The sequence below is a fragment of the Trachypithecus francoisi genome, unplaced genomic scaffold, assembly GCF_009764315.1.
Source record: "Trachypithecus francoisi isolate TF-2019V2 unplaced genomic scaffold, Tfra_2.0 Lachesis_group17, whole genome shotgun sequence".
Taxonomy (NCBI): domain Eukaryota; kingdom Metazoa; phylum Chordata; class Mammalia; order Primates; family Cercopithecidae; genus Trachypithecus; species Trachypithecus francoisi.
In genome coordinates this window covers 65,557,100-65,571,804 of record NW_022681462.1, presented here as the reverse complement: position 1 = coordinate 65,571,804, position 14,705 = coordinate 65,557,100, and the positions used below count along the sequence as shown (strand labels likewise).

Here is a 14,705-nt window from a genome sequence, read left to right as displayed (position 1 = left end):
TCAAACATTAAAGGAATAACTTTCATCTTAACTTTGGGTGTCAATGTAGGAGCAAAAGTTGAATAGTCTTGATGAAAGCACTATTTTCACCAAAATGTGGAATTTAAATTTCAAGTTACTATTTTCTTATGACTGCACAGAGTTTTGTACTGTATTTTTTTAGGACATATATTCAAATGCTCCTTGACTTCTAGATGGCATTATATCCTGATAAAACTGTCATAATGTCAAAAAATAATAAATTGAACCAACATAAGTCAGGGACCATCTGTTACTAAATTAATGTTTGAATTAAATGTTTTTCAAATCCATTCACCTGAATTTCTAAGATCGGCTGTTGAATTCAATTAGACATATTAAGAAGTTTAAAACAATAAGCCTTAAATTGTATTACCGTTGACCCTCATCTCAATCATTGGCCATATATTCTTAGCCTCTTTCGTTCAGTTTAGATTCAAAATTTACATACCAGAAGAATGGCAGTGGGTTGAGGGTTCTTAGAAAAGAGAGTTACGACAACAGTATATTAACTGCTTTTCCTGTTTATTTCTTTTCTTTTTTTCTCATTTTTCTTTCCTGGGCACATTTACTTAGTATCAGAAATGCCAGGAACAGCATAGTATATTAAAACAGTGACTTTTAAATTGTTCACGAATCTCCAACACTGAGCAGAATTTGGGTATAAATGCACCCTTTTGTTAGTGTTAATGTTTGTGTTCAGGTTGGGGACAGGAAGAAGAGGTTCAGAGGTTTTTATTTTGGTCTTTGAAAAATTTGTGGCTTAGCCTCTCTACATATGCACAAACAGGAAACAGGAAATCCAATCTTGTAAATTGCTGGGCACATGAAATGGCCTGTCTTGTACTTTGCCACATGACTAACCCTATTATGGGTAAAGTTGCTAAGAATTTGAGGTTTTCAGTTGCCTGGGAAGGATTTGGTGAGCGCAGTGAAATAAATGGAAGTCCAGAACAGAATAAGTGCCCAGAGTTTCCATTTTTTAATTCTTGCTCCCAGATTTCAGTAGGTCCAATTTACATATTCCCAACTATGACATTTTTGCACCTGTGGCAGTCTTACCAACCAAAATTTGAGTGTACTGTGACATCATGTCTGATTAAAGGACATTTTTGAATGGCAGAAGTGTAATTTCGCAACTAATCCTTTTACTTTTATAAATAGGAGACAAACCAAAACTGTATTTTATGTGTTAAAAGTGCTCTTATATTTTTTTTCTTGTTTCCAAACCATTTATTCCTCATAAATTAATGGGAATCTTCAAGTAATTATTATTTTCTATTTCTTAAGTAGGTATGAGGTCTTTGTTATTTGTTTCCTACACATATGAAATAGACTGAAATTGTTCTTATGCAACATAATTTGTAATCTTTTAAGTGGGTAAGTGGAAGTTGAGAGTATCTACAGAACCATTAAAAAGTTCCGCATTCTTAAGTCTTGCAAAGGAGCTAAGAAACACTGCCATTTTATGTGTTCTCCAAATAATCAAATTGGCCCAGTTGCTAAGAATACAACATAAATTTCAAAGTCTCCCTAATATTTGATTCTTTAAACAGACACAGAAGGCCTTCCAAACGTCTTTATTTGGCAGGCAGTGTAAACTTTTATGGAAGCTTTGTTTCTGTTAGAGATGAGAAGAAGGGGCGAGATTTGTGATTAAGTTTGGATAGACTTGACCATATGAGTAAGCCTGAAGGCAGAGTAGGTTTTTTTAATTCAAGGGTAATTATTGTGCTTGGCAGGGATTTCAAACATTATTTGGCAACTGGAATATCAGAAATACAGGCTCATAAGAAAGATATCTTTGGCTATAAATTTGTTTTATAGGTAAATATTATATAAAGGAAACTGATAATTTATTTAAATTGGAATCACTGAATTTTTTAAGCTAAATTGATACTAGGTCCACCTCAGGAGATAACTTTCCTGGAGTGAGAAGGACTCACTGACTTGATCACTATATAGAGTATTTTTATTTCTGATGAAGCATTTTTTTCTTCATATTTTTTGTTTTCTAGTTTTGCATCATTCTGGGAGGATTTTAAGTGTTTAACAAGGTTTTTGTCATGTTTCGAAATATGGAAAGTGGACTTAAGAATAGAAAAACTGTTTTCTTACATTTTAATGGAGAACTATGAAACTCCCACACCTCTGCTTTTTGTGTTTTCTTACATGATACCTTCAGGCTAGTGTTGTTAGTTTGACCATGCATAGGGAAATAAGCCTAAAATTTGCTTTTCTCTATTTTTAATGTCCAAATAAAGCCAGTAGTACTCTCAGAAAATTCACATCTCTCAGGTGTCCTTGCTTTCATGGTCACATCAGAACAGAGATAGATACTTGCCTGCCTGTCCCACTGAACGCAATTGTGTTGTTCAATTTTTAAGGTATTTTTAGATGGTAAATGTTGGTGTAAGTGGAGACAGTTGACCTGAACAGCACATTTGTTGGAGTTCTACTTCCAGCTCTGCTGAATTAGGCAAGCTCTCCTCCAAATCAAGCAAGCCTTTTCCTGTCTCCCTGCCATATATACCCATCTATTAAGTATTTGTACCACTAGCATACTCACACTGAGAGAATTTTTTTTACCATACCAAAGCCTTAGAAATTTTAGTTAATTTGTTAAAGATAATAGCAGCTCAAATAGATGAGTAAAAAAGAACAGTCTCAGTAACAGCTTTGAGTTATAATTCACATACCATGAAATCTACTCTGTTGAAGTATGCCTTTAAAGTTCAGTGTTTTTTAGTATATTTACAAGGTTGTATAGCCATTACCACTATCTAACCTAAGGACATTTTCCTCACCCCAAAAAGAAAACCTATACCCATTAGTAGTCACTTTCCATTTCTCCCTCCCCTCAGCCCCTAGGTAACCACCAATCTCCTTTAGGTCTCTATAGATTTACTTGTTTGGGACATTTCATATAAATGGAGTCATACAATGTGTGGTCTTTTATGACTTGCTTCTTTCACTTAGTTGTTTTTGTTTTGGTTTGGTTTGTTTGTTTGTTTGTTTTTTGAGACAGAGTTTCACTCTTGTTGCCCAGGCTGGAGTGCAATGGTGCAATTTTGGCTCACTGAACCTCCGCCTCCCAGGTTCAAGTGATTCTCCTGCCTCAACCTCCCAAGTAGCTGGAATTACAGGCATGTGCCATCATGCCTGGCTAATTTTGTATTTTTAGTAGAGATGGGATTTTGCCGTGTTGGCCAGGTTGGTTTCAAACCCCTGACCTCAGGTGATCCACCCGCCTCAGCCTCCCAGAGTGCTGAGATTACAGGTGTGAGCCACGGCACCCAGCCTTCACTTCACATTATGTTTTTAAGGTTCATCCATGTGGTGGTAGCATGTATCAATACCTCATTCCTTTTTATGGCTGAGTGATATCCCATTGTATAGACAATACTATGTTTTTAAAATCCCTTCATCAGTTGAGGAACAGTTTTAGAAAATGAATAGTTGTTAAACCTGAATTTTTTCAAGAGGACTAAGGGCTATTTATTGACTTAATTTAGCCATATTTCCATAAGGCTCTAACTTCCCATTTTGAACCTGGTAACTAATTCTGTCGGACATCATCTTCCAAAAAGCTTTACTCTTGCTCTGCTAGCCTATCTAGCTAAAGAGCTTCTCTGAGTAAGGCATTTATGAAAACCAAAGAAAAAGGTATGAGTACTATCATCTTATCCTCACCCTTAAAAGGGGGCAAAATACAATTTAAAAACCACATGTGTTTTGCCTAAAGTATCTTTTATGTACCCCATTGGTCGCTCCCTGGGTACTTAACAAAGTATGCTATGGGTATACAAGAAAACTGGGCTGTCATTTAGCCATCACATTGGTACAGCTGAATCAATTTTTAAAATACTGAAATTATTCTCTGCTAGTAGGTCAAAAGCCACTGCTACAGGTATCCACTGCCTACCTTTGTCCCAATAACTTCCATAGTGCTCCTGTATCTCAGCAAATAAAGGGGAGTATTCCTTGTCACAACAGAAGGCCTCTGTGTTAACAATGGTTGTAAAATGTTAAACATTGTGACTGTTACCTCAGAAGGAAACAAAGATGTTTTTGCAAAGTTAAAGGAACATCATGGTGGGAGACTTGAGTCTAGTCACAGCTTTGTTATTAGCTAACTATGTGGTATCCCCTAAGCTGCTCCTGTACCTCTTATGTCTTGAGCTCTAAAATCAGAAGCGTAATACCTACTCTATCTACCATACAAGATGATTATGAAAGATAGTAAAGTTCGGAAACCTATACTGTATCCCCTTTTGTCTGTGGAATTATCACTACTTTAGCTTTGTTTTTTTGGAGGAAAATATTTTGAAATATTTTCAGAGTAAATAACTATTGACATAAATAGAGATTATATTATGCTTTGAGCTTTACTACCTGCTTTGCACAGAAGACTTGCTGAAAGTAAGTTTTTGATTGAGTCATATGAACATTCTGATTATTAACTCTAGTTCTACTGAAGTTTTCTTCCAAATAGACACTAAAGTCTGATGAAAAGTATTATCACTAGTGTTTTTATTTTTCCCTCGTATTAGGTGTATATCAAATCAGCAAACAAATCAAAGCTCATGATGGCAGTGTGTTCACACTTTGTCAGATGAGAAATGGGATGTTATTAACTGGAGGAGGGAAAGACAGAAAAATAATTCTGTGGGATCATGATCTGAATCCTGAAAGAGAAATAGAGGTAAGCATGGAAACGGAATATAAAAAAATTAAATACTCTAAACTCAGGTATTTTGTCCCACATTAAGATAACTACACTTTTCTGGCAAACTTACTAAATTCTTATAATTTCGTTTCCTTCCCTCAATAAAGGAGTTTGCTGTTACCTTTAAGATAACTTTTTTCAAAAAAAAACTAAAGACCATTAAACAAAATAATTTGAAAGAGTATTTTTAAAGATTAGGCAGAATAATTTGCCTGTTAAAACCAGAGCATATGTCACAAAGTTTAATTTTTCTTCTCTTTTTTGGTGATTTATATTTTGGATTTATGCTTAATGTTTTTTTCCTACATGTAACATTCTTTCCAGAGAAAATCTTCTGGAAAATCCTCTTAAAAAGAGGATTCTGATAGTACTGCTCTTGGATTTTATTTCCAAGAAGATGGATAATAAAGAGTTGCTTAATCACAACCTTCAGTTCATACTGAAAATGCAACTTCCATCACTGTTTTCTTCACGGATAACTCATATCCTTTATTATTAAAAGCTATACAATCTAGTTCACTCCTTCCTTTCCCATTTCTAACGTAAATTTGAATTACTCTTAGAATTCAGTTATTTGTATTTATAGGAGTAATTTTAGATCCCACTTTATAAAGTGGGATTTATAATTTCATTATTTCAGAATCATTCTTTGAGATTATTATTAAATGTATTAACACAGCGTTCACTGAGATTGTTCCATGTATTGCATTAAACGAAATTGCTCTCCCAAGGAGTCCTATTATTATAATACTTTACAATATATTGTTTTTTAATTTACAAAGAAATTCCACATTACATTTTTTTAATTGACATATTGTAATTGAACATATTTATGGGATACAGTCTGATGTTTTGATACAGATATGCTGCATAGTAATCCAGTCAGGATAGTTATTATATCTGTTGCCTCATGCAATTATCATTTTTTTGTGGTGAGAATATTTTTATATTTTGATCCTTACAATAATCAAGAGTAGGTAGGGCATGTATTATTATCCTCATATTACAGAAAATGTTTCTTAGGCTAAGTAACTTACCCAAAGTAATGTAACTAATATAACTAATAAGTAACAAAACCCAATCACATTCTTCATGTGATCTAATAGAACTTACTTCATTCTTCCTTTTTTTTTCCCCTGAGACAGAGTCTTGCTCTGTCACCCAGGCTGGAATACAGCGGCCCAATGTTGGCTAACTGTAACCTCTGCCTCCCGGGTTCAAGCAATTCTCCTGCCTCAGCCTCCTGAGTAGCTGGGATTATAGGCGCCTGCCACCACACCTGGCTAATTTTTGTATTTTTAGTAGAAATGGGGTTTCACCATGTTGGCCAGACTGGTCCCGAACTCCTGACCTCAGATGATCCACCTGCCTTGGCCTCCACATGTGCTGGGATTATAGGTGTGAGCCACCACGCCCAGCCTTTTTTCCCTATTCTTAACCCTTAACTCCTAAAATCATTTAAAATACACATTTAAAATTAATTGAAGCAAAGAGTGTTGATAATTATTATAACTTCAGTATAATAAAATGTAATTGTCTGGACAAATAAATTATTAGTAGTACAAGATTACTATATTCAAATTTGGGCTTTTGTCATAATTACCCCATAATTGCTTACAGCTATAAATGCAGGCCTCAAGTAGTAGTTAATGCATGTTAGTATGTATATGGTGACTTTACACTTTTTTTTCTAGGTTCCTGATCAGTATGGCACAATCAGAGCTGTAGCAGAAGGAAAGGCAGATCAATTTTTAGTAGGCACATCACGAAACTTTATTTTACGGGGAACATTTAATGACGGCTTCCAAATAGAAGTACAGGTAAGCTGTGTGATATTAACCATTAACTGAGTATTTTTTATTATGTTCTTTGGTTCTTATAACAATGAGTGTCTTTCATTTTCAGGGTCATACAGATGAGCTTTGGGGTCTTGCCACACATCCCTTCAAAGATTTGCTCTTAACATGTGCTCAGGACAGGCAGGTGTGCCTGTGGAACTCAATGGAACACAGGCTGGAATGGACCAGGCTGGTAGATGTGAGTGAAGCAAGATGTGATTTTTAACCTCCCCATAGAAACTCCTCACACTGGAAGTTGAGAGCAGCAAAGTAAAAAGGACTAAGTGTTGATTCAAACCAAATGTAAACATATGGTTTAGTAAAAGAGGGTGGAGATAGGAGGGTAGTGTTTAGTCTTAAAGTATGAACATGAACCGATTTTAAAGAAGTAAGTTAGGCCGGGCGTGGTGGCTCACGCCTGTAATCCTAGCATTTTGGGAGGCCAAGGCGGGTGGATCACGGGGTCAGGAGATCGAGACCATCCTGGCTAACATGGTGAAACCCCGTCTCTACTAAAAATACAAAAATTTAGCCGGGCGTGGTGGCGGGCGCCTGTAGTCCCAGCTACTCGGGAGGCTGAGGCAGGAGAATGGCGTGAACCTGGGAGGTGGAGCTTGCACTGAGCCAAGATCATGCCACTGCACTCCAGCCTGGCCAACAGAGCGAGACTCCGTCTCAAAAAATAAAAAATAAATAAAAAGAAGTTAGCAGCGTAAAAGCTCAATTTGTCCATCAGCTTCAGTGGTAAAATCATAAAGATTTCACATATCTATATAGCATTAATTATTGTGGAAATATTTGTGCCTCGGGTGGCGTTGCAGTTGGATTCAGTAAGTGCTGCTCACTAACAGGCTCTACTGTCTTCTTTCTGAGTGGTCTCTTACTGTATTTTCTCTCTACCCAACCCAGACATCCACCTTCTCTAGCCCAAAAGGTATATACAGGTTCTTTGTGGATGCTAAAGAACTGTACCAGTGTTTGTTGTTGTTATCCTTATTATTGTTCCACTCCCTAGCCACAAGCTGGTTGTCCCTTTCCCTCACCACTCTGCCAGCATATCCCCTTCATGCTCTGAAATTCTTTTTCCTCTCATATCCGCGTGTTATTTCTCATTAGCTACAAAGTTGATGGAAATTTTATGTTTGTATGAAACAGGTTATTTTCAGATGTTTTTGCCACTATCCCCATAGATCTAGGGAGACTTTCTCAAATACTCCCCAACAGCTGTCTGTCTCTTTTCTAGGAACCAGGACACTGTGCAGATTTTCATCCAAGTGGCACAGTGGTGGCCATAGGAACGCACTCAGGCAGGTAGGGTCTTTAAGTGAGCTGAGTAACCTGAAGTGGTGGGATGTTTAAATGCTTAATCAGGAATGTCCTCAATCTGATCTGGAGAATTAATCTCTTAAGTGGCACACTAATATACTTGTTGTTCGTATCTGTTATGTATATTCATACAATTCAGTTATTGAGTATCTGCCTATTGCTTCATGCTATTGTGTGTATTCAGAATACATCAGAAAACAAAACAAAAATTCCTGCCCTGTGAAGCCCACATTTTAGTGTGTATGGGACAGAATAAAAAATAAGGCCTGATGCAGCCAGGCATGGTGGCTCATACTTGTAATCCCAGCACTTTGGGAGGCCAAGGTAGGTGGATCACCCGAGGTCAGGAGTTCGAAACCAGCCTGGCCAATGTGGCGAAACCCCATCTCTATTAAAAATACAAAAATTAGCCAGGTGTGGTGGCGCACACCTGTAATCCCAGCTACTTGGGAGGCTGAGGCAGGAGAATCAGTTGAACCTAGGAGACAGAGGTTGCAGTGAGCCGAGATTGCGCCACTGCACTCCAGCCTGGGCAACAGAGCAAGACTCCATCTCAAAAAAATAAAAATAAAAAAAAAATAAGGCCAGTCATAGTACCCCATGCCAGTAATTCCAGTGCTTTGGGAGGCTGAGGCAGGAAGATTGCTTGAGGCCAGGAGTTTGAGACCAGCCTGAATGAGACCCCATCTCTATAAAAAATAAAACATAAAAATAATAAACATTATAACAAATTATATTAGAAAATGTTAAGAACCATGTGAGGATAGGGAAAATGTTGGGAGATTAAGAAGGAGCGCAGTTGTTGCAAAATGATAGAGGGGTCATTATGGGCTTCATTGAAAAGGAGTTAGCAGATTTGACTTTGCTTTGTGAAATTAGAAGAATCAGAAAATTTCTCTCCTCATTATCTTTTATGCAGGGGAAGGATTTGAAGCTGATGTAACACAATTGAGCATTTATAAGTTGTTTGTGCTACACCTTTTGCCATCCTGTCTTATTTTAAATGCTATGCAGATATATAATAAAGATATATTTTCTAAAATAATTTAAGACCTGTCTTGCAGACCTTGTGTAGTACCTTTCTAAGGTTAACATGTTTATGATTTATACATCTTTAATTGACTCATCTTTATTGCCTCTGCTAGTAAGTAGTCCTCCTCACATTTTTAAGGAGGCAAAGAAAAACATGAAGTCAGTTTTCCCAAAATTAAACTCTAAAGTGTGGAATGCTGATTTTTAATGGGGTGAGACTATTGTGAACACGCTTATATAAATATTTTTGTTTATGTGTAAGACTTAAATACTTTAAACCAACTAATTCATTTAATTCTAAAACTAAATTTAATCATTTAGAGGGGATTTTTTTTATAGCAATTTTTCCTTCTGGCTGTTAGATACAAATTAACACCTGAAATGTGAAAACATTCCAATTTCTTCTTATAGTGCTGCAGAATCTTTCAGAATAATGGAAAAACAGGTCTTTAAAGATAATTGAATTATGAATGTGCAACTAGAGATGCTATTGAGTGAAATCATTGAATTTTAGAACTAGGCTGCTGGAGAGAGCAGTTGGTGATACTTTGCAAATGTAGAAGGCTAGCTCAGATCTTGCCCAAAACACGTTAGTAATAGATCATTATGAGGTTTAAAAGCACTTAGACTTGGATATTTGTCCATTTGGACCGAATTTGGTCCATTCTCTTTGAGAAAGACACATGACAGGTCACTGTAGGATTTGGAGGAAATTATTTTCTTCAACCAAAAAAAATTGTTGTTAAGCACGTAGGAAACCATCTGAGGTGTAGTGCTGATCTAGTTTTCAGAAAATCACAAAGAAATTCACTTTAAATCCTTATTTTTGGCAGCTAAACAGGTATCACACATGCTAAAGTCCTTGAAATAATAAACGTAAGAGGTATCATTTATTCATTGTCTGATGACCCTGTGCTAAAATCTTTTTTTTTTTTTGAGATGGAGTCTCACTCTGTCACCCAAGCTGGAGTGCAGTGACGCAATCTCGGCTCACTGCAAGCTCCGCCTCCCAGGTTCACGCCATTCTTCTGCCTCAGCCTCCAAAGTAGCTGGGACTACAGGCGCCCGCCACCACACCCGGCTAATTTTTTTTTTTTTTTTTTTTGTATTTTTAGTAGAGACGTGTTAGTCTCTACTAAAGTTTCGCTGTATTAGCCAGGATGGTCTCAATCTGACCTTGTGATCCACCCGCCTCGGCCTCCCAAAGTGCTAGGATTACAGGCGTGAGCCACAGTGCCCTGCCACTAAATTCTTTTTATCTGTTACTCCTAATCTTCACAATGTAACAAAGTGTTTATTAATATCATGATTGCACAGACAGGAAACCAAGACCAATAGAGTGCTGTTACTTGTGATTGAGCTCAGGTGCTGCATGGTTCCAAAGCCTGTCCTTTCCTCTAATCCAACAATGCTCTTTGAGATATTTACAGCATTTCTTAGAAATATTGTTAGGAAGGTTTATCTTTGACAATTAAATCACTGATTGACATTTTTATTTTTTATTTTTTTATTTTTTTTATTTTTTTTTTTGAGACGGAGTCTCGCTCTGTCGCCCAGGCTGGAGTGCAGTGGCCGGATCTCGGCTCACTGCAAGCTCCGTCTCCCGGGTTTACGCCATTCTCCTGCCTCAGCCTCCCGAGTAGCTGGGACTACAGGCGCCCGCCACCTCGCCCGGCTAGTTTTTTGTATTTTTTAGTAGAGACGGGGTTTCACGGTGTTCGCCAGGATGGTCTCCATCTCCTGACCTCGTGATCCGCCCGTCTCGGCCTCCCAAAGTGCTGTGATTACAGGCTTGAGCCACCACGCCCGGCCTTGATTGACATTTTTAAAGCATACTATGTCTACAAGGGAGTCAAACACTAAATGGGCGATTGTAAGGCTAGCGGGGTTTGAATCATGACGATAAACTGCTTGGTTGAAGAAAACACTGTGTGTTTACAAATATACATACACAGCCCCAATTTGTAAGGGAAAATTGTTCTGAAAAACTCATTGGAATTGCTTTCGAACATTTACATAGCTGTGAAATCATCATTGACAAGCTTAAAATGGAAAGTCACTCAATTTTAGTGACTTAAAGTTAAGCCAATTGGTTTCTCTTGGAGTTGTAAGTAGAAAACACTTTATAACTGAGAGTGATGCGGTAACTAAATTGAAAGTGCTGGCAGTCCATTTGGAGATTGATTAGAATCTAGGGGAGATGCAGTTGTCAGTGTTCATTCTGTATGTTAACTCCTGCCTTTGGTTTCACATCTGGTTAGGTTCTGTTGGTCCTTGGGAAACTTTCTCGTTTGTTTTTATTTTTGCCTTGGATCTGTGAATACCTGACTGTATTGTCTAAAATGGAAAAATCTTAATGTAGCCATTCTATTATTATCACTGACCCTAAGCCTGAAAAAACGCACACCTAGGGTTAGGAAATTTTTATTTTATTTTATGTATTTATTTTTATTTTTATTTATTTATTTAGAGACGGTTTCCCTCTTTCTCCCAGCCTGGAGTGCAATGGCATGATCTCAGCTCACTGTAACCTCTGCCTCCCAGGCTCAAGTGATTCTCTAGCCTTAGCCTCCTAAGTAGTTGGGATTACAGGCGCCCACTACTCTACCCAGCTAATTTTTGTATTTTTAGTAGAGACAGGGTTTCGCCATGTTGGCCAGGCTGGTCTCGAACCCCTGGCCTCAAGTGATCACCTTGCCTGGGCCTCCCAAAGTAGTGGGATTACAGGCATGAGCCACCATGCCCAGCCAAGGACATTTTTCTAGTGGAATGCAACACATGTCCAAGTTGTGCATGATCCAAAAAAAAGTGACTAGTAAAAAAAATGTAATGGTGTCTTCATGTCCAGATCTAGATATCTTCTACTTCATGTAACCAAAGAGTAAGCACAGTGTGAATAAAGCGTCAAATAAGTACAATTATCATTTTAAAATAATGTATTATTAATGTAATTTTAAGAGAAAAAAATTAAACCTGTAACCTTAAGTGGACATACTACTTCCTTAACACATTAATGCTCCTGGGCATGGTGGCTCATGCCTGTAAACCCAGCACTTTGGAAGGAGGCCAAGGCAGGTGGATTGCTTGAGCCTAGGAGTTTGAAACTAGCCTGGGCAACATGGCAAAACCCTGTCTCTACAAAAAAAATTTTTTAATTAGCCAGGTGTGGTGGTGTGTGCACCTGTAGTCCCTGCTACTCGGGAGGCTGAGGCAGGAGGATTGCTTGATCCCAGGAGGCAGAGGTTGCAGTGAACTGAGATCACGCCATTGCACTCCAGCCTGGGCACCGTCTCAAAACAAAAAGCAGAAGTTAATGCTCACATAGAAAGGATTCTTTTTAACAGCTTTGTTGAGATATAATTCACATACCCCCCCAAAAAAGAAATAAAAAATAATTCATATACTATAAAATTCACTGATTTAAGATATATAATTCAGTAAGTTCACAGGGTTGTGCAGCTATCCTCACAGTCTAATTTCAGAACAATTTTTAACCCAGAAAGAAGTCCTGTACCCGTTAATAGTCATTCCCCATTACCCCACCCCCCTCCCCCTTGCTCTAGACAACTGACCCAGTTTCTGTTTTTGTAGATTGTCTGTTCTGGGCATTTTCTGTAAATGGAATGAATCATATAATGTGTTTTGTGATTAGCTTCTTTCACTTAATGTTTTCAAGGTTTAACCGCGTTGAGTACTTCATACATAGCGTGTATTATGGCCAAATAACATTCCATTGTATGGATGTACAACCTTCATCGATTGATGGACATAGGGGTTATTTCCACTTTTTGGCTACTATGAATAATGCTGCTACATACATTCATACACAAGCTTTAGAGTGGATATGTGTTTTCAGCTCTCTGGGATATAAAGGAGTAGAATTGTTGGGTTATGTGATAACTCCATGTTTAACATTTTAAGGCCAGGCACAGTGGCTCACACCTGTAATCCCCACACTTTGGGAGGCTGAAGCAGGAGGATCACTTGAGTCCAGGAGTTTGAGACCAGCCTGGGCAATATAGCAAGACCTTGCCTCTACAAAAAAAAATTAAAAAAAAAATTAGCCAGGCATGGTGGTGCATGCCTGTGGTCCCAGCTACTCAAAAGCCTGAGGTGGGAGGATAATTTGAATCTGGGAGGTTGAGGCTATCATAGTGAGCTATGATGGCACCACTGCACTCCAGCCTGGATGACAGAGCGAGATCCTTTTTCAAAAACAACAACAACAACAACAAAAATTTTTGTTTTGTTTTGTTTTTTTAGGAACTACCAAACTTTTCCACAGCAGCCATATTGGCTTATGATTCCACCAGCAGTGTATGAGGGGTTTGTTTCTCCACATCTTTGCCAATACATATTATTATCTGTGTTTTGATTATAGCCATCCTAGTGGGTGTGAAGCGGTTTTTCATTATGGTTTTGATTTGCATTTCTTTGATGGCTAATGATGTTGAGCATTTCTTCAAGTACTTATTGGCCGCTTGTATATTCTCTTTAGAGAAATGTATGTTGAAATCCTGTGCCCATCTTTGAATTGGGTTGTCTATTCTTTTAAGAGTTTTTTATATATTCTGGATACAGTTCCTTGTAGATCTTTTTCAAATATTTTTTCTCATGCCAAGGGTGGTCTTTTCACTTTCTTGCTATTAGTAGCACCAGAGTTTTAAGTTTTGATGTAGTTTAGTTTATCTGTTCTTTCTCTTGTTTCTTGGGCATAAATATTTATTTCTATGTTTTCTTGTAAGAGTTTTATAGCTGTAGCTCTTACCTTTAGGTCTCCAATTCGTCTTGAGTTAATCTTCATATATAGTATGGCCCAGTAGGTGTCCAACTTCATTCTTTTGTATGTGGATATTCAGTTACAGCACCATTTGTTGAAAAGACTTTTCTTTCTCCATTGAATAGTATTGCCACCATTTTTGAAAATAAATTGACCAAACATACATGAGATTTTCTCTGGACTTTGAATTCTGTTCCGTGTATATATATATATATATATATATATATATCTGTGCTTAATGCCAGTACCATAGTTGCAATCATTATGGGATTCTGTAAGGCCTAATGGATCTTCCACTTCCCTTTCCCTTTTCCCTTTTGCAGAGTCTTGCTCTGTTGCCCAGGATGGAGTGCAGTGGCACAATCTCAGCTCACTGCAGCCTCAGCCTCCTGGGTTCAGGCAATTCTTGTGCCTCAGCGTGCCAGGTAGCTGGGACTACAGGTGTGGACCACCGTGCCTGGCTAATTTTTGTATTTCTAGTAGAGACAGGGTTTCACCATTTTGCCAAGCTGGTCTTGAACTCCTGACCTCAAGTGATCTGCTTATCTCAGCCTCCCAAAGTGCTGGAATTATAGGCATGAGCCACCACACCCAGCCAGAAGCTTGGTTCTAATGTATATACTCTAGACTAAAATAAGAATACAATGAAATAGTAAAAACTTAAATATTTGTTTATTTGGCCATCATGGTGGCTCAGGCCCAAAGCCCAGGCAGGAAGATCTCTTGAAGCCAGGAGTGAAATTTTTTTTTTAAATGTTTTTTAATTCGTAGAAAATCCCCTTGGCTAGAGGATTTGTTGTTAGAGATAGAGCCTCTGAGCCAAAAAGTCTTTTCTGAAGGTAAAACATAGTGCTTGCAATGAAAAGGGGTGGGAACTCCAAAATTATATATGGAAATTGTGTACCTTTAATAACAAACATTGAATTACTACTAAAAAGGATTTACCAAAAGTAGAAGAATTGATGTCTGATAATGTATTAAT

General features: G+C 37.8%; 1 protein-coding gene across 5 annotated transcripts in view; it reads left to right on the top strand.

The window, feature by feature from the left end:
• EML4 (EMAP like 4) overlaps positions 1 to 14,705 on the top strand; it is a 173,218-nt gene that overhangs the window by 134,879 nt on the left and 23,634 nt on the right. For all 5 annotated transcript variants that reach the window (XM_033175899.1, XM_033175897.1, XM_033175898.1 and 2 more), the window contains 4 exons: positions 4,572 to 4,723; positions 6,442 to 6,567; positions 6,653 to 6,784; positions 7,829 to 7,896. In XM_033175899.1, coding sequence (XP_033031790.1) covers positions 4,572 to 4,723; positions 6,442 to 6,567; positions 6,653 to 6,784; positions 7,829 to 7,896 — 478 coding nt within the window. The remainder of the gene's footprint in view (positions 1 to 4,571; positions 4,724 to 6,441; positions 6,568 to 6,652; positions 6,785 to 7,828; positions 7,897 to 14,705) is intronic.